Below are 18,952 nucleotides of genomic sequence, written 5' to 3'. Positions count from 1 at the left end.
TCCCCGGACCCGCCCAGCCGGGCCTGGCGCTCGCGGGCCCTGCCAGTCTCCGGCCGCCCGTCTGCCGGCCTGGGCCAATCCCGAGCGCGGGGCGGGGCCCGTCTGCCGGCCTGGGCCAATCCCGAGCGCGGGGCGGGGCCGGGGCCCAGGTTCCGCCCGGGCCCGCGAGCTGCGGCCTCCGGGACCCGGCGCCCGCCGCCGCTCAGCAGGGACGCGACCCCGCAGCCACGCGCGGCCCTTGGCGCTATGGACCCGGCGCTGGCCGCGCAGATGGGCGAGACGGTGGCGGAGAAGATGCTCCAGTACCGGCGAGACAAGTCAGGATGGAAAATTTGCCGGGAAGCCGTGAGTGAGGAGCTGGGCAGGAAGGGGTCGTGGGGCCTTTGCTCCCTGGGGCCGGGGTCTCCTCCGTAGACCCCAGGCTCCTCCTCTTCCCGCTCCTTTCTGCATTCCGATACCCTGGAGCTGGATTGGGAGGAGATTCCCTTGAGGGTTGTTTCCTTAAAAAAAAAAAAAAAAAAATCCTAGGCCTGTTGTGCGCACTATGACCCCGGGAGATAAGTGTCTGTCCCTTTCCTTGTGTGACTTGTCCAAGGCCACCTGGCTAGCACACGGTGGTTTGGAGTCGAGCCAAAACACCAGGTTCCAAAGCCTGCACCTCTCTCTGTGTTCCCGGGAGGGCGGCATGGGAATAGTTTTTGCCTGCGCAGCTCATGATTTTTAAGGAGCAGACTGACATTGCTGGAGGAAACAAAATGCGAGGTGATTTGGAGAGGTTGGAAAACCGCCCAGAGCTCTTGGAATCCAGTTAAGAGCCCTTGCTCCATCTCGTTCAGCTTTGTCCAGGACCCCCGCCCTTGCACACGAGTGGGGTCACGCACCTTGGAGAATCCCACCTCTCGAGGCTCCAGACTTCCAGACCAGGGGAAGGGGCCAGGTGATCTCCCAGAGCCCTTCTAGCCCTAAATTCTGCGATTCTGTGCCTTTTGACAGAATGGAGTCTCGGTTTCCTGGAGGCCATCTATGGAGTTTCCAGGGAACCTGTAAGTGCCTTGTCCAAGTTCATCAGAAGTGCCACCCCGTTCTGGATGTCTCTGTGGGTTTGCTTCCTAAAATAATTCCAGTCTCCCCTAGCACCCTGGAATCAGCTGGCCAGTTGTCGTCCAGAAAACCTTCCTGTTTTTATCTCAACCGTTTCCAGCAAACTCTCTCGCGCGAAAGTCACTGTCCATTCCTGCAGGCCTGAGGGGAGGCGGGCTGGTAAACCTCAGCCCCCAATCTGCGAGGCTGTCTCAAAGAGCGGTGACAGATGTGGCACCGAGTCCTTGTGTACGATCCCAGGATAAAAAGGGTTTGGTTGATGCCTGGCATCACCTTCCTCCTTGTGCTCCAGGTACCGGGGAGAAGGCATCGTGAATGGGACGCCAGAGAAGGTGTGGGGCTGCGTTAAGCCACTTGCTGGGACCCTGAGAGACCAGTGGGATGAGAATGTGAGCAGCTTTGAAATTGTCGAAAGCATCACGGATGTAAGTCTTTGCGAGCGCTCTTACCCTGGCAGTCACCTCCCTCTGGAGCTGGTCAGTGGCAGCTCTTGGCAAGGGGAGGACCCTGCAGACCCCTGGTACCCAGCAAACACAGGCTGCCCACTGGCCAGGTCCAGGTAGGAGACGGCGTGACTGGGGAGGCGGAGGAGCCCTGAGCAGAGTGCAGAGAACGCAGCAGCTGATGAAAAAGTGGGTGTGAATGTGAGCCCTGCAGCTGCTGGGCCAGTGCCTGGATTTGACCTTGACCTCCCAGCTCTGGTTTGAAATATCGTCCTCTGATGGGGCCGTGATCATGAATCCAGAGTCCTGGCCCCAGCGTCGGGGTTCTCTGCCAGCTGCGGGGCTATGCCGGGTGGCGGCTCTGGATTACAGTTTCTCCATTGATAAGACGTGTGTCCTCTAAGCTAGCCCCGCCCAGTAGAACTTTCCACCATAATGGAATTGTGCTGTAACCACGCCTACTACAGTAGCCACTAGCCCCGTGTGGCCACAGAGCCTTTGAAACGTGTCAAGAAAGTGAAGGAAATGAATTGTTTGAGGAAGTGAATTGCTCATTTTATTTGTTGGTCGTTACTCTCGATGTCAGTTTAAACAGCCACAAGGAGCTATCAGCCACCATAGGAACACAATTCTAGACGGTTGTGTCTTCAGAACATTAAGCCTCAGGAGCTTGTAAGCAGGAAGAACCCACCTCATTCTGATTATGGAAGTTAAGGCAACAAAAACAAAGTCGTAGACAAAAATAATAAGCCAGTTGCCTTGGGGGGAAATGTTGCCAACCGGTTTGATTTTGCCATCTGTGGATGTGACCGCCTCTCGGCTGTTTACACAGATGACGCTGTGAAACCTTCCAGACATAGTGCGGTGTGTTGGTCAGTCGGTAGGACCCAGGTGTTCTCTGCCTCGGCCAAAAGTCACATTGCAGTCCCTTGTCATAGTGTATGTCCCCGTTTCCTGAAGGGCGGGGCACACACCCCTGGGATACAAAAGACGTCAGGCCAGAGCTGAAATTGAATCCCACATGATGAGATCGCCCCATCTCAGTTTACTCTCTGACAGTCTGAAGAAGGGGGTCTCGGGGACTGATGTGCCTTTGACCCCCGTTTGACATCTGCTAGTCCCCTTAGAATTATAATCCAACAATCCTTTGCCTGTATATTTTGCGGGGGCCTTTATGCCAAGTGATATTTCCACCCCCCGCCCCCCATCTTGGGATAGTTAAATAGCTTCATTTTATCTTTTTTTAATTTTTTTTTAATGTTTATTTATTTTTGAGAGAGACAGAGACAGAACGCAAGGGGGGGAGGGGCAGAGAGAGAGGGAGACACAGAATCCGAAGCAGGCCCCGGGCTCTGAGCTGTCCGCACAGAGCCCGATGCGGGGCTCGAACCCACGAACCTCGAGATCATGACCTGAGCCGAAGTCGGACGCTCAACCGACCGAGCCACCCAGGCACCCCTAAATAGCTTCATTTTAAAATAAATTTACCCAGGGGTGCCTGGGGGGCCCAGTTGGTTAAGCATCGGCTCAGGTCATGATCTCACAGTCTGTGAGTTCGAGCCCCATGTCGGGCTCTGTGCGGACAGCTCAGAGCCCGGGGCCTGCTTCGGATTCTGTGTCTCCCGTTCTCTCTGCCCCTCCCCTGCTTCAAAAATAAATGAACGTTAAAAAAAATTAAAAAGTACATTAAAAGTTTTTCAAATCTGGACTGAGGATAGGATTATAATTTAGTAAAATAACATGATTAGATTACCAATGTTGATGAAGGATTATAAACTATAAAAGTAAACTATTTTACATCTCTCATGAGAGGAACAGGGGGTCTTTTCTCCTTGAATTAATTCACGTGTCCGTGAAAAGATAAGACTTTCCACTTAGAAAGTTAGAGGGGACACCCCTCTGGCTCAGTCGATGGCACGTGTGAGTCTTGATCATGGGGTTGCAGGTTCAAGCCCCACGTTGGGTGTAGAGATTACTTAACAATAAAATCTTCAAAAAAAAAAAAAACAAGGAAGAAAGAGCCTTTAGTGGACAATAGCTACAAAAGAGGGGAACACACGGGCTGCTGGTGAGCTCAGCGGGCGAAGCGGCTGACCACGGCACCTCCTGACCTCTCTGTGAAGCAGTGAGAATGGGGGGACGGAGCCCTCCCCTGCAGGGCGGTGTGGATTAGCCTGATTGTGACGAATCTCCGAGTTGATAGGTAGATGATGGATGGACAGACGGATGGATGAGACACAGGGCCACGCCGCGAGCTTGTGGCATTGAGGACACGCGCTGACACCTTCAGGGTCTCTTACCCGTGTCCTCTTTATCTCCGTCCCCAAACACCCTCCTTCAGGGACGAGGCATCCTGCAGCAGGAATCGGGAGTAGAAGCCCGCCGTCTTGTTACTAACTGTGATGGCACAGTATGAGGACTCAGACAAGGCCGGACTGCCTTGTTTCTAACAGAAGCTTTGGCCTTTAGAAAGAATCTGCTCAAGAGAGGGGAGGGCAGGACATTCTCACTCCCGCTGCCCTCCTTTGCTGTTGGAATCAGCATCCTGACGTGTCCCTTTGGCTCTCTGGGGGACTCGGGCGCACGTGACAGGATTCCAGATGGGTCGAGCGTGCTGTGCCCGTGTCTCCAGTGGGGAGGGAGGGCCTGCGTCGAGGTGAGCCCGTTCTCGGGCAGGTAGGTTTAGGAGGCACACGGGGGAGTCCGGGTCATCTGGAAAAGGATTCCCGGTGCCCCCCAGGGATTGCCTGCCCGGCTGCAGACTCAAACCCTGGGGGCAGAGGTGGCTGAGAAAACACCTGCCAGTCGTGCTGTCCCTCGCCCCCAGGCGGCCCGCCCCATCCTCCACCTGTTCTCCTTTGTGAGCCTGAGAGGGCGGGGCCCCGCCGCACCAGGGGAAAGTGGGCTAGAGCCCGGGTGGGTTTAGGGTGACCTTGGCTTACAGGGTGGGACAGAGGACTGGTGGGGTGCTCTGGGACGGGGTGGGGTTCCCGGGGCACGTCCTCCAGGGCCGGGACGTGGGGAAGCAGAAAGCTGCCTGGCTCAGCCTCTCAGGGTCAGGCAGGTGCAGGGTTAGCCTAAAACCAGCACCCCTCCTGCCTCTCAGGCGGTTCACACCTCCCCGCCTGAGCTTAGCGGTGAGCTGCTTCACCTCTCCCAGCCCCCGTGTCCTCACCTGTCAAATGGGTTCATGACACCCAGTTCTCAGAGCTCGGTGGCGGGGGGGGGGGGGGGGGGGGGGGGTGCGCCGAGAGCTTTGCCCAGCCTGGCTCTCCCTGGACGCACAGTCAGTGGCAACTCTGGGGACCCTGAGACTTAAGCTCAGAGTGGCCCTGATGTAGAGCCTGCAGTCCACGGTCAGCGCTGCCCCCTCCCCAGTTTCCCAGACCCCGGGGTGTGGGGTGGGAGCAGGGAGACCTCCGGCCGGCAGCTGGACTCCCCTTGGCTTTGACAGACGCTGTGTGTCAGCAGAACCGCCACCCCCTCGGCCGCCATGAAGCTCATTTCCCCCAGAGATTTCGTGGACTTGGTGTTGGTCAAGAAGTACGAGGATGGGACTCTCAGCTCCAACGGTGAGTGCCGGCCGGCCGCCCCGGGATCACGTCCTGCGTCCCCTGTGCGTGGGCCTCTCCTCGTCGGCTTGGGTGGGATCGTGTGCCACGGAGGGCCGAGGGGGAGGGGCCACATGCTAGTAATTTCATATATATGTATGTTTTCCTTTAATAAATGTTTATTCAAGAGAGAGAGACAGAGTGCAAGCAGGGGAGGGGCAGAGAGAGGGGGAGACACAGAATCCGAAGCAGGCTCCAGGCTCTGAGCCGTCAGCACAGAGCCCGACGCAGGGCTGGAACCCACAAACCGTGAGATCACGACCTGAGCCGAAGTCAGACACTTAACCGGCTGAGCCCCCCAGGCGCCCCGTAATTTTACGTCTAAGTCTCAGATGTGGCCAGCACCTCGCTGGCCGCCAAGGCTCATTGTCCACACCCGACACGTGCTGCCTGGTTTGACTGCACGGAGCCTCCGTGTGCAACGAGTCGCTGGGCCTGTGGGGCCGCGTCCCCGAGGGGCTGTGGGTCGTCCCCTCCTTCCCAGCGGGGAACAGAGTCCTGCCACGGCGTATTTCACCCGGGGAACCCGCAGCCCCTGCTGTTCCTCCGGATCCCAGCGGGGAGGGGGGGCGCGTGGCGGGCTTGAGGGGGTGCCTCTCCTACCGCCGTGCCTCGGGCCGTGCAGTGTTCTTTTCTCTAAGAAGCTGGCAGGCTTGGGGAGGCTGTGCACGTGTGTGGACACCCATGAGCGTGTGTGCATGTGTGTGTGTGTGTGTGTGTGGTTGTAAAGGACACGGGTTGGGGGGACGCTCAGGGGCAGGTCACGGGGCGCCCGTGCTGACTCCTCGGGCCCCAGATGGTGGGGTCTGCGGGCAGGAGGGGCCACGGTGCCCCGACTGTCTGAGGTCGCAGCTCACTGACCGCTTTGTGCTGTCTTCCAGCTGTCAACGTGGAACATCCGTCATGCCCCCCGAGGCCGGGGTACGTGAGAGGGTTCAACCACCCTTGTGGTTGCTTCTGCGAACCTCTGCCCGGGTGAGATTGATCTCCTGCATGGAATTACGTGCCCAGACCCACGCGTAGCTTAATTGTGGACCTTTCGTTCATGGGGCACGTTAATTACGATTTGCAGTCATAAAAATGCCTTCTGGCTCTGTAGGCTTTGACATTACTCGTCGGTGATGCAATGTCCCAAAGCACCAGGCCCAGGGGAAGGGACCGTGGGAGGCCTCGTTCTTGCTGTTCAACGTGGACTGCTCCCTCCCGCCCCATAAGACAGGCTGGGCAAACGTCATGGTCCCATTTAGCAGATGAGGAAACTGAGGCCGGAGGAGGTCAAGTTATCTATGTCGGGTGAAAGGTTTCAGAGGCTGGCGGTGCAGAGTTGGAGGACCCGGAGTGGCTGAGCGGCTGGCCGTCCCCACCTCATGTCCCACACAGGGCTTGGGTCCCCTCAACACGGAAGAGGCTGGCAGTGCTAGGGGCTGACGGGCGATTCTGAGAGCACACGTGAGCCAGCCCTGACCCTGCACTCGGGGGCAGTTCTGTCCCATTTTCTCATAGCTCGGGGCAGGTTTTTACTAGAACTTTCTGGGTAAATAATAACTGAAGGTCAGTTGACAGTGAAAGAAATTGCACCCGAGATTGTGACCCAGAGTAACGCTTCCATCGGGGACAGGCGGCAGGACGGGGCGGGGGGGGGGGGGGGGGGGGGAGCGCGCCTTCAACCACACAGTCCTCGAAGGGCTTTGCCACAGGGTTTTGCTAAAACTCCTTCCGGGAGTTTGAAAATCGCTTAGTCACATGCCCCGCAACACACAGCTGCACGTGGTTTTGGTCCCCCGCATGCACAGGTGCCCTGACCAAGACCATGAACTTCTGCCTTGTTTTCTTGTCCCTGGTTTCTTTTTTTTTTTTTTTTTTTTTAACGTTTATTTATTTTTGAGACAGAGACAGAGCATGAACGGGGGAGGGGCAGAGAGAGAGAGACACAGAATCGGAAGCAGGCTCCAGGCTCTGAGCCATCAGCCCAGAGCCCGACGCGGGGCTCGAACTCACGGACCGTGAGATCGTGACCTGAGCTGAAGTCGGAGGCTTAACCGACTGAGCCACCCAGGCGCCCCCTCTTGTCCTTGTTTTCTTGTCCGTGGCCTCTGGGGGCTGCCTCTTCCCGCCCGGCCTGGCGTGCATTTACCTCCCTCCACGCCCAGTGCCCCCCCAGAGGTGTCTCCTTTACCTGCTCATGTTTCCAGGCAAAGAGTTCATGCAGAGGGATGCTAGGGCTCAGGCGAGCCCCAGGAGAAGGAGCAGACAGAGGAGGGGGGTGCCACCCGGGCTCAGCGGGCGGGGGGCGGAGGATGTGAAGCTTTGAGACGGAGGGAGTCGTGGCCCCAGACTGGATGGTCCGCGCAGACCGGAAAAGCCACAGCCCAGAGCAGCACGTGCTGGCCGACATTGCTTGTCTGCTCACCCCGTCTGTCTCCGGGCCTCACTTCCCTTTCTGTACATCTGGGAGGAGGGCAAGGTTTTAAAGGGTCTCCTCCTCCAGGCCCTTGACCTACATGACGTTGGAGCAAGTCTGATGGGCAGGCGCAGAGCTGTGTGGGCTTCCTGAGGACGAATCTCCACGTCCCGGCTGTTTCTCCGGGGTGGGGGGCGGGCCCTCCTCGCCGGCCCTGCTGTGCGGCCCCAGTGCCCTGCCACGGACACGTGACGTGACCCTGCTCTGGTTTCTCCAGGGAGCCCGACCGGACCCACCTGGTCACATTCTTCCAGACTGACCTCAGCGGGTACCTCCCACGGAGTGTGGTGGACTCCTTCTTCCCCCGCAGCATGGCTGGCTTCTACACCAACCTGGAGAAAGCCGTGAAGAAATTCTACAGCTGACGTGCTCGCCCGCTGGCCCAGAACTTGCGTCGCTCGTCACAGGGCTCCAGGTGCTGGGGTACCGCTTTTCCCCCTGTGGAAGCTGCTTGGGGACCGCTCGTCTCCCAAGAGGCCGGCCAGAGAGGGCCCCCCTGTCCCGCTCCTTCTCTTCCCACTCGGGGCCCCCTTGGGGGACCCGCCCCGGTGCCCTGTCTGCCGGCTGTCTGCACACCTCCTCCAGCCGGCGCACCCAGCCCTCCAGCCGCCGCCCACAGGGTGATACTCCGCGGTCCAAATTTCCGTGCCAGTCACTGTCTGAGACTTCCTGTCCCTGTTGGTCAGAGGGAACCCCTGTCGATACCAGAAACCCAGGCTCTCCTGCCTCTTCGGCGTCTGGGACTCTGTCCGACCTGTTGTCGCAGACCTGACATCTGTTTTCCTGATGACACCGCACCAGGGTCTCCCCTTTAAAAAGATGTCCCTGAAAAAGAAGCTCTGAAAATACTGCTTTAACAGATGAGATGAGCGTTAAGGAAAAATACGTCCAATATTTCGTTTGTGGTATCTTCCATTTGCACGGGTTGTTTTCTCTCTTTCCCCTGAGTTAACTTCTCTTACCCTCCGTGCTAGAGGCCCGGGTCGGGCCGTGCCGGGGTCAGTCAGCAGGAAGGCTGGGAGAGCAGGTCCCCTCCAGCAGCGCTGGCCAGAGTCCCCGCACGGGCCTGCACGGGCCCTGCCCACCGCGGTGGGCCGTCGGACCCGGGGAGCCCGGCCTTGCCACTGGGAGGGGCCTCAGCAGCCCCACGAGGTCCCTTGCCTGTCCCCGGTCAGGACCACACAGTCATGTGGAGTTCTCCAGCACCCCCTCCCCTGCTGTCCCCCGCCTTGCTGGCGCGGAAGATCCCTGCGTGTCTGACCAGAGTCCCCTTGTGTGGCAGCTGGAAGTGACTGCAGAAAGTTTCCAGAGTCCCGCGCACCGTGTCCTCACATCTGCCTGGCCCGCCCGTCCCCTGAATGTGCCGAAGCCCGAGCAGCCTTTAAAACGAGAGGCTCCGTGTCCGGGGCTGAGAAAGCCCCCTTCTCCCTGGGTGGTGATGCGACCACAGATCCCACGGTCGTGCCGTCGGGATCACCCCGCTAGCTCCCCGGGAAGTCGTCATCAGACTCTTGACTTTATCTCGATTCCCTTCCTTCGTGAAGAACTGCCCGGCGCTGTCCTGGGTCAGCGCCTCCTGAGTCGCCTCCGCAGGTGCAGCCAGGTCTGGGCGCACCGGCTCAGGAGTCCCCGGGAGGCGGTGGTCTTAGCGAGACGGGGCTGCCTGTGCCGGGCCGTCCAGCGACGTGGAGAGCCGTGCTGCCCGGCGCACGTCTCACGGGGCCCCCCGGGCATGCTGCCCACCTGCCAGCGTCGGGGTAAACGGAGCACTGGACTAGGAGTCCGAAAACACGCGTCTGGTCCCGTGCCTGCCACTCAGACCCCTCGCATCCCTGCGCGTCGACTTCCTGTCTCTCTAGGACCACACGGGGACACGAATGCCAGCCCCAGCCCGCTGCTTGGGAGTCCGTGCAGATGGAGGGACGGGCGAGGTCACTGCCCAAAGCAGAGGACCGGGGCAGCCGGGAGAGGCCCTCGGGGAGGCTCGTTTCCGTGCCGCGTTGACGAGGTCGGGAACCGTGACGCTGGGGTCCCTGTGGGCGGCTGGAAACCCTGTCTCCAGAGGCTGTTCTGGGCCTGGCCTCGTGGCCGTTCCTAACGAGCCGGGGGCCCTTCCGACACCCACAGCCACGCCCCAGCCCCGAGACCAGCCTGCCCCTGTCGCTCACTTGGCTTGTCCGGCCCGGCGGGAGGCTTTCTGTGTGTCCCTGGCCCCGGCCGGCACCGTGCTCATGCGTGTCCCCCCTCCCAGTCCCGACGGAGGGCCGCGTCCTCCTTCCCTGCGCTGGTCCGCGTGCCTGACCTGGCCGCTTGCCTGACAACGGCCCGATGATCGGGATCGTCTCTGCGCGAGGTGGTGGGGGCGGGGGTGTGCCTCCGGGTCCCCGTGGCCTCGTCGCGCAGGTGGGACCCCGCAGATGGCTGCAGGACTGAGTCACGCCTTCCGGGGCTGCGTCTTCAGGGTTTCTATGAAACCAGAAGAACTGGTCCACGTGGCGGCTCAGCTCCTGCCTCCACCCGGGGCTTCACGGGATTCACAAGGGGGCGCACGGGGGCCACAGGCAGGACACGACCACGCCGAGCCCAGCGGCTTCTCGGGGTGAACGGGACGGCGAGCGGACAGCCACTGCCGTGAGGTCACTGCGGCACTCGTGTGAAGAGGAGGCCCCGGGGGCTTTTTCTAAGAGTTCACTGCCCCTGAGAAGCCACCAGGTCCCGCCGGCATGGCCCGGCGCTCCTGGCCCCGGGAATAACTAGTGTTCCTGTCGTCTGTGGTTTTCGAGATAGACGTGGGGCCGGGCCGGGGCCGGAACACCGCCCGGGGTCGCGTCAAAGAGCACGCTGGCTGCTTCTAGGCATTTCTTTGTCCTGAGCTTGGCAATCAGGCGTGAAGAGGTGACTGAACCACATATCCCTCTGGTTACGGACCTCATCGTTTACCAGCGTGGACAGGTTACCTGCCGTCTCCGCGTCCTGGCCCCCCCCCCCCCCCCCGTGAATACGATGGCACAAACCATGTTCTGGAGACGTTACTGTCATTAGGAAGACAGGGCCCATTTAACACCAATCCAGTGCTGGGCGCGTGGTAGGTTGGTAGCAGTTTCTTCTCTCTCTTGCTCGCGCTGGCCCGTGCTCTTGGTACACCTGCCCGTGCTCGGAGTTCCACCTGTCCTCTGCTACCGTGCCCCCCCACCAGGCGGCACCCTCGCTACGATGAGTCTCCAGCCCAGCCCAAACCGGTTTTGCAAATGCCGAGAGTGGTAGACGGTGTTTTCCCAAAAGAGCCCAGAAGCACCTCCCCTCCCCTCGCACCCGGGCCGGCCCCCACGGGTCAGGGACTGCGGAAGACACCTGTGTGGCTGCACAGCCAGGGGAGCGTGTCATAGAAGGGACACGACCGCCACCTGCCTCTCACTCTCCGGGGACACTCGCCCTGGCACCCGGCCGCCATGTTGCGAGGAAGTCCGGGCCACGGGGCGAGGCCGCCTGTGAGCGTCCGGGCTCACGGCCCCCACTCGGTTCCCGGCCACCAGCCAACGGCCAGGTGTGTGAGACGACGACCCTTGGGGGGGCTGTGGCCCCCAGCCTTTGAGTTGCCCTGGCTCGTGCCCAGTAGGACAGGATGGCCTGTCCTCTCCCAGCTTGCCCTCGAGGCAGGCTCACAAGAAACGCAAATGCTACTTGGGGAGTCGGCCATTCTGCCGTTCTAGGACGTGGGAAATCTGCAAAGCGGGACACGGGTTTCATATCAAACTGTAACGTGTCCGTTTTATTTATAGCACCACAGCATTACCGTTACGCTCTCTGGACATAGTCTGTAGGCGGTGTCGGCCTCCCCGGTGTGACCGGGCCCTTCCCCTGGCTGGGCGTGTCCCAGAAGGTCTGGACCAGGGCAGCAGCCACCAGGAAGCGCGACTCTGCTGCCTCCCCCCTCCAGGCAGGGGTGAGCAGTGACCCTGAGAATTAGCAGTTGTGAGGAGCTGTCTGTCCCCGGCTTTGGTGTCGGCGCTGGCCTGCCTAGGGGTCCCCAGCCGCTGCGGTCCCCGAGGACTGGACGCTTCTCCTGATGACGATCGTGACGGGGCCGTCAGGCAACGTCTTGATAATGTTCCAGGCTTCAAACCGCGTGAGCCCCTGCACGGCAGTGCCGGCCAACTGTAAGATTTCATCTCCCGGCTGGATCGTCTCGCTCTGTTCCGAGGCTGCCCCTGAGAGGAAGAAAAAGATAACAGGTTGCTCGGGTGACAGGGGAACAAGGAAGGTTACCTCCTAGCCTCGGTCTCTGGGGAGCCAGGACGGCTCAGAAGGGAACAGGGGGGCCCATCCCTCAGGGGCTCCGTGCTGGATCTGGAATGGGGCAGCTCATCAGTTGGTGGCTTTGAGGTTGGCATGCCAGGCTCCTGCTCTGTGGCCCTTGGGAAAGGCGTAGCCCGTTGTATCCCCAGAGGAGGGCGGCCGCGGGCAGCTCCGAGCCCAGAGCCTGGCCGAGGAGACTTCCGTGAGTTACGGAGCCCTCTGGGGGGCCGATCCCCTCCAACCTCGATGCACACCAGCCCGGCAACCTCCGTCCGCATGTGGTCTCTCCCTTCCGACGAGCTCGCCAGGCATTGGGTGGCATGGGGAGGGGGCCGGTGAGCCCCCCCGGCACGCTGCCCCTGAACGGCCTGGAGAAGACCCCTGTGTCCGTGTGAAGAGGGCCGTAATCCTATGTGGCTCCCACTCTCAAAGCTGTGTCCGGGAGGAGCGTTATTGTTCATATGGAACGCTATTCTACGGTATTCAGAAATACTGAATAAAAGATAATAGTAATGACAATGATAAGAAGTTGCTGAGATGTGCCGGGCCGTTGTGCACATCAGGTTCTACGCTGACACCCCACGAACGTGTCAGTATCCCCGTTGCGCACGCGAGGAAACCAAGAGTTCCACAGCCCAGCCGAGCGTCAGAGCCGCTAGGTAGCAGGGTCTGGGTTTGAGCCCAGACTTTCTGGCCCCAGCGTCCGCATCTCCCGGCAGCTGGCCGGCCCGGCCCCGCGGACGCAGACGGGACGAGGGTGGAGAGTGGTCTCCCTCGGAAGCACGGCTCCCACTAGGATCCAGGTCTCTTGACTTTGAGCCACATGCTCAGCCCAAGTCGACCTCCAAAGGGTCTTTCCCAGAGTTGGAGTAAACACGGGTTCCTGGGGGAGCCCCCCCGCAGTGACCCTCGGTGCACCCCGGGGCCCAGCCGCCACTGCGGGGCTCCGTCCGACAAGCCCAGACATACCCCACACCTCCGTGCGGACGAGGAGCCTCGGGCCCCGGGGGGCAGCGGTCACTCAGCAGGTGAGAGGCAGAGCTGGGACTAGAACCCGGGTCTCCAGACTCCTGCCCAGGGCCCCACAACGCGGGGACTCCAGCTAGAAAAGCGGTGAAGACCCAGGGGTGGGGGAGGGGGTTCTGTGGTAGCTGCGGGCCATTCACGCTTTTCACAGGGAAACCCGAGCGACCCCCGCTCTAGTGCACCTCAACCCCGTGACGAACGAAATGTCAAAATTTTTAATAAAGGCAGAAGCTGACGGGACCAGGACTGAAGGGAGCCCAGGGAGGCCGAGTGTGTGCACGCAGAACGTCAAGACTGTGTCCTCATTTTAAGCTTTGGTGCTTTGTTCATTATGGATTTTTAAAAAATTGAAATTAATTTTAATTTTTTAAAAACATCACATTGGGGGCGCCTGGGTGGCTCCGTCGGTTAAACGTCCGACTTGGGCTCAGGTCATGATCTCACGGTTCGTGAGTTCGAGCCCCGCGTCGGGCTCTGGGCTGACGGCTCGGAGCCCGGAACCTGCTTCGGATTCCGTGTCTCCCTCTCTCTCTGCCCCTCCCCTGCCCGCTCTCTGTCTCTGTCTCTCCCCCAAAAATAAATAAATTTTTAAAAATTAAAAACAACCATCACATCGATTACTGCGGGTTTCGGGGCCTCACCTTGGCCCAGGCCTGCCCAGCTGAGCCAGGCCCAGGGCTCAGTCACTGGCGAGGACCCAGGGAAACAGAAGTAGTAAGGGGACGCCCGAGCCAAGGAGAACAGGCAGCAACCGCAGAATCGAGTCCCTAAATGGCCTGCCTGCCTCCTAGAGGGCGTGGACTTGGAAACAGCCATGGCCCAGAAGGTGCTCAGAGGCCTTTGGGGGCCTGGCCCGCCACTCGCAGCCGGAGGGAACCCCCGAGAGCCAGACGCACAGCTCACCTTTGAAAATCCTGTTCACGGTGAGAGGCTTGTCCCCGAGCAGGGAGCCCTTGCCGCCTTCCAGGCTGAAGCCCAGCCCCGCGGACGTCTTCTCCAGCGTCACCGTGTGCACCGTGGCCTCTGCTGCAGGGGAAGCACGGGGACCGTGTTAGGGACGCCTTCCTCTCCAGGCCGCGCACGCCTGGGTGTCACGCCAGCCCCGCGAAGGCTGCCGGCCGCCCTCGCACGTGCACGGGTAGACACAGACGCATCTCCTGCAGCCCACAGGTTCTTAGGGCCGCGCGTCACTGAGCAGCCCACGTGGCCAGGGGGCTTCCTCCCCCGGGCTGGGGGGCACTTACTGGAATCCCCAGAAACGTCGCTGGCCACAGAAGCCGAGTTTGTAGAATCTGTGGATGAGTTCAGGTCGGGCGCGGCCTCCAGAGCCGGCTTCCGTGTCACAATCACAGCTTGCCTGGGGTCCCGAGCTTGGCGGAGGATGGCCAGGGCGTCGTTGTGCGTGGCCCCTTTGAGGGACTTGCCGTTGATGGAGAGAACCTCGTTGCCCTTCTGAATAGTTCCTTCCTGGGAGGCCAGCCCGTTGGGGAACACTCTGTGCACCTGAAAAGCCACAGGAAGTCAAGACCCAGAAGTCCCCGGCGTCAGATCCAGACCCTTCCGGCAGGAAGGTCCCAACCGGTCAGTCAAGGCCTAGAGGCTGCTTAGGGGAAAGAAAATTAAAATAAACATGTCTCAAACCAGGGCTGCCGGCTCAGGACCTCCTTCGGCGGCCACCCCGAGCAGAGATCACTCAGTGATGGCCAGCCTGGTCCTCAGAACCCTTCCTAACACAGCGTCCTAGACCACATCACCACAATCCCAGTTCCACCTTTCCTTCCCTGCAGCATCGCCCCGACTGGTTTCCCTGAAGCCTCGATTCTGTGCCACGTTCATAGGCATTGTATCCGAAAAAACAAAAAAGGTTTCCAAGGTCTGACAAAGTGAAGAACGCTGGAGAAAACAAAAGTTCTGAAAAACGTCTACACAGCTTAAGAAGGTACTGGAGACCTTGACACCTCCGTAAGAACGGGCAGCGGGATGCAGCGACCCCCGACAGTGCTTCGGTACAGAATCCTCTTCTTCCGGGCAGAAATCCTCGGGCCTCCACCTTCCGCAGAATACGCTTTTTGGAGAAACGCTCACCTGGGAGGTCTGGACATTCTCAGAGCTCCTCCCCCAGAAATGCTGATCCAGTTAAAAGGGACAAGCCAGTGAGTGCCCAGCATGGCCTTGGCCGTGGACGGTGCTCAGGGTTAGTTCTTTCAATGACTCGGGAAAGGTACACAAGTGTCCACACCTGGCCCGCGTGCACCCTTTCCTCCTGGGGTTTGAATGGCCGCAGCGTCTCAGGCTCGCCGGCCACACGGGGCGGGGAGACGTCGCGACTCGGCAGACAAAGATCCCCAGTGCTATTCCCGCAGGCCGGCTCTCTCGTCTCTTCCAACAGACAATGGACTGCACAACCAGGGATCACGGTCCTCTGCTGTGTGCTCAGTGACAGAAATCGGGCCTCGGTGGTCCTGTGTGCTTTCGTGTGCGGTAGAGGGCCTGCTGGCCAAGAAGGAAGTCACCGTTCACACCCGGGCGACTCCGAGACGACCAGCAGGAACCGGCCGAGTCACCTGCCGGGAGGTGTGCCGTGTTTAGTGCTGGCTGATGCTGAGCTGGGGGGGTCGTTTCCAGCCGGATGAGGAAGTGCACGCGAGTCCACATAAAGACCACGCTGAGACGACACGGCCGGCGGGCAGGAGGGCGCTCGGCTTTGGGGCCACGGAGCAGCCAGAATAACGAGGTCGGCGGGAAGGGGCGCAGGTGATACCGGCTGCCGTCGCTGGCTTTCCCCGAACAGGGGCGAGCCCCCAAGACCCGAAGCCTCGGGATGCAGCCAGGGCTGTGCTCTGCGGATCTTGCCCAGGAACCGCTCTTTCTCCTTTCCAGCATGGCCCCAGTGCCCCAGCCAACCATCATCGGCCTCTCTGGTGTCCAAGCCGACAACCCCCAACTCTCCAAGTGGGCACGACCGGGGAAGCAGCGTCCTCGACAGAACGCGCCTTCGTCCCAAGGCGCCTTTCCGTCCAGGTGAGGCCCCCCTGCCTCGCGGCCTGGGCTAGGTATCACGGCCAGGTGGTCAACCTCGAGCCCTGGCGGTGCGGCCTTCCAAAAAGGCCCGGGGTCATAAATCATTCTCGTCTCGACCTTTAGTAGTTGGCACCTTGCCGGTCTGCTCGCCCCACACGAGAGACGGCGGACAAGATTTGCTTCGGATTTCTGCTGTTGTTGTTAGCCTGAAATTCCCATAACGTGCAACGAACCATTTTGAAGCGTCCTATGCAGTGACATTTAGCGGGGTTGGAGGGTTTTTTGGGAAACGCTCCTCCAGACAGGACCTGCAACAATGCAGGCGTTAAACCTTGCGAGATTCCGATCCAGCAGTCCTGGTGGGGCCGAGACCCCTGTGATTTTTCTTAAGGTGATTCCGAATCCTTTTGGCATGTTCACGTTGCCTGGGGTACACGGAGCCCTCCTTCGTTAAATTAAGGATCGAGAGGAAGGTAGGCTATGGGGCCACACAGGCGATCGTTACTATGCTTCCTGGGAAGGGTGGGTCCTGACAGCCCCCCTTCGGAGCCCCGCACGGTGGCCTGGTGCCAGGCACTCCTCCGGCCCCCTGTGTGAGCTGGCACGTGTTCTCCCTCCGGGGGCCGCTGCCTCTGGCTCTCACGCACCCCCCAGCGTCGGGCCACTCACCGTGATCACCTTGTTTTCTAGATCCGCTCCTCCCGCCAGGCTGAACCCAAGGCCGGCCCCTTCCTCTTTGTGCAACACGGTGACGTGGATGCTGTCCAACTGCTGTGGAAGGAAACACATACGTTTAAAACGTCCACCGCGCCAGCCTGAGCAGTTTAACGAGCGTGGGACCTCGGGCTGATTTGATCTCGAGCCCCATGGGGCTTGGCCACGTGCCAAGTGATGTCACCTCCTCAAACCCGTTCCATCATGTGGACAGAGAGGACTGTGCTTTCTGGAGTCCTAGGAAGCTTAGAAGAGAAAAAGCGTGTTATGTCACGTGTAGTTCCCCTCTCCTCCCCTGGCCGCCCCGCCCTCACCCACACCTGTTCCAACCCGGCCGCGCGCCACTAAGTCGGGGAAACCCAGCGTGTGGGGTGACGCAGCTCTACCATTGCAGCGTGGGGCGAGGCCGGCCCCTGGGTCACTGGCAACCCCAGGGGTCACGGCTGTTCTGCAGGAAGTGCTTGCTCCTTCTCTCTTCCTGCTCCTCCTGGGGGTAGAGCGGCACAGGAAGGAACCCAGCGGACTCCCGGCTGCAGCGCACGCGCACGCCCACGCACACACGGGCGCCCACAAGAGCCCACGCACACACACCCACAAGAGCCCATACACATGCGCGCACACAAGAGCCTGCGCACACGCGCGTCCACGCACACGCACGCCGACGCACACACGCGCGCCCACGCACACACGGGCGCCTCCAAGAGCCATACACACACGCACACACGCGCGCCCACAAGAGCCCACGCACACACACGTGCCCACACACACGTGCGCCCCCACAAGAGCCCACCCACACACGCACGCCAAGAGCCCATACACATGCACGTGCACAAGAGCCCACGCACACGCGCGCCCACGCCCACGCACGCTGACGCACACACGCGCACCCACAAGAGCCCATACACACGTGCACCCACGCACACACGCGCACCCACAAGAGCCCACACACGCGCGCGCCGACGCACACACGCGCGCCCCTAAGAGCCCACGCGCACACACGCGCGCACACACACGTGCGCCCCCACAAGAGCCCACGCACACACGCGCGCCCACAAGAGCCCATACACACCACGCCCACGCACACACGCGCGCCTCTGCACGCCCACGCACACACGCACGCCCACGCACACACATGCTTCCGGCCTGCACGTGGGCTCACAGGAGCCAAAACAATCCTCCTGCACTGTCTGGAATCAGAGAAGCTCCTTCTGGTCTTGACCCGAGGCCCCAAGCTGAAATGCATACCGGGGGCCAGGCAGACCGCTTACAGGAGCAAACTGTGCAGACGTGAGAGATTTAGGGGTGACGGGAACTGCCGAGGACCAGGCAGCACGTCCCCCCACCCAAAGGAACCTGCTACGTGGCCGCGTAGACCCAACGCTACCCGACCGTTCCCTTTAAGCAAAGAGAGAAGCCGGACAACCGGGTATCAGTTCAGGTTTCAGAACATTCAGACTATGATGATGTATAACATCCCCACGCAGATCAACTAAAATACACCTGTGCTTCCACGTGGCTCCTGGCCCACGAGTTGGCCCTGGCTGTGAGGGAACGACCTCACGTGAAGAATTCACTCGCTCTGGCACCACCAGGGCACCTGTCGTGCAGCTGACTCTGTGACCCTTGGGTTTGGAGCCCCCAAGACCCAGAGGACGAAGGGATCTCACCACCCACCTCCACCCTAGCATTGGCCCACATCTCCCCACTTTGACCCAAGTATCAGGTTACTGGCCCTGTAAGTGGCCCTCATCCGGCAGAAAAGCAAATGGTCTCCCGGTGACACCCTGCACAAGACAGCTCTCTGTGTTCTACACACTTTTGCCTGAGCTATTTCATGTGAATAAAGCCCCGGGGGACCATGGTGCCAGGGTACTACGGGTGATGGGTGAGTCGTAGCCCAGGGCGTCTTGTGCGGCTCAGGCTAAGCCACACCCTTGACCTGGAGAATTCTGACTATGATGCCTGCCTAATTGTTGCAGAATCTTGGATGATTCTGGTGCGGAAAGCCTTTGCAGATCTGGGGCAACGCAGGAGGGGGCAAGCCCTTGAGCGCCTGAGCTGAGCGGACCTCAGCTCTGCCCGGCCACTTCCTCTCCACACATCTTGCGGTTGTGCTCAGAAGCCTAAGGGAAGTGGCACTTTCGCAATGACTTGAGTGACTTTGGGGGCGGGGCCTCACAAGCCCTGGAAGGAGCCCCCTCTCTCAGTGGGCAGGGAGGTCTCCGGGGTCAGAGCTCGGAAATTCCCGCGGCTTACAACAGCACAGTGCCCTGAAGCAT

The 18,952-nt window shown here is 60.4% G+C and overlaps 2 protein-coding genes across 6 annotated transcripts in view; one reads left to right on the top strand and one right to left on the bottom strand.

The window, feature by feature from the left end:
- Positions 1 to 141: 141 nt before the first annotated feature.
- On the top strand, positions 142 to 8,535 carry STARD5 (StAR related lipid transfer domain containing 5). The gene is made up of 6 exons (XM_027068242.2): positions 142 to 345; positions 994 to 1,043; positions 1,394 to 1,526; positions 4,999 to 5,116; positions 6,037 to 6,130; positions 7,834 to 8,535. The coding sequence occupies exons 1-6, from the start codon at positions 247 to 249 to the stop codon at positions 7,979 to 7,981; spliced, it is 642 nt and encodes a 213-aa protein (XP_026924043.1). The 5' UTR covers positions 142 to 246; the 3' UTR covers positions 7,982 to 8,535.
- A 2,822-nt stretch (positions 8,536 to 11,357) lies between these two features.
- Positions 11,358 to 18,952, bottom strand: part of IL16 (interleukin 16) — a 94,175-nt gene continuing 86,580 nt past the window's right edge. For all 5 annotated transcript variants that reach the window (XM_053223464.1, XM_027068232.2, XM_027068230.2 and 2 more), the window contains 4 exons: positions 16,629 to 16,730; positions 14,183 to 14,441; positions 13,842 to 13,964; positions 11,358 to 11,824 (listed from right to left, as the gene is read on the bottom strand). In XM_053223464.1, coding sequence (XP_053079439.1) covers positions 11,634 to 11,824; positions 13,842 to 13,964; positions 14,183 to 14,441; positions 16,629 to 16,730 — 675 coding nt within the window. In that variant the 3' untranslated portion in view covers positions 11,358 to 11,633. The remainder of the gene's footprint in view (positions 11,825 to 13,841; positions 13,965 to 14,182; positions 14,442 to 16,628; positions 16,731 to 18,952) is intronic.

The sequence above is a fragment of the Acinonyx jubatus genome, chromosome B3 (genome assembly GCF_027475565.1).
Source record: "Acinonyx jubatus isolate Ajub_Pintada_27869175 chromosome B3, VMU_Ajub_asm_v1.0, whole genome shotgun sequence".
Lineage (NCBI taxonomy): Eukaryota > Metazoa > Chordata > Mammalia > Carnivora > Felidae > Acinonyx > Acinonyx jubatus.
This window is presented reverse-complemented; position numbering and strand designations above follow the sequence as displayed.

Excerpts from the sequence above, each read along its gene's own strand:
- STARD5 (XM_027068242.2), top strand. The coding sequence starts at position 247 with ATGGACCCGGCGCTGGCCGCGCAGATGGGCGAGACGGTGGCGGAGAAG. Across the intron at positions 1,527-4,998 it reads TTGTCGAAAGCATCACGGAT|ACGCTGTGTGTCAGCAGAAC; the intron begins GTAAGTCTTTGC and ends TGGCTTTGACAG. Across the intron at positions 6,131-7,833 it reads TTCTGCGAACCTCTGCCCGG|GGAGCCCGACCGGACCCACC; the intron begins GTGAGATTGATC and ends TGGTTTCTCCAG.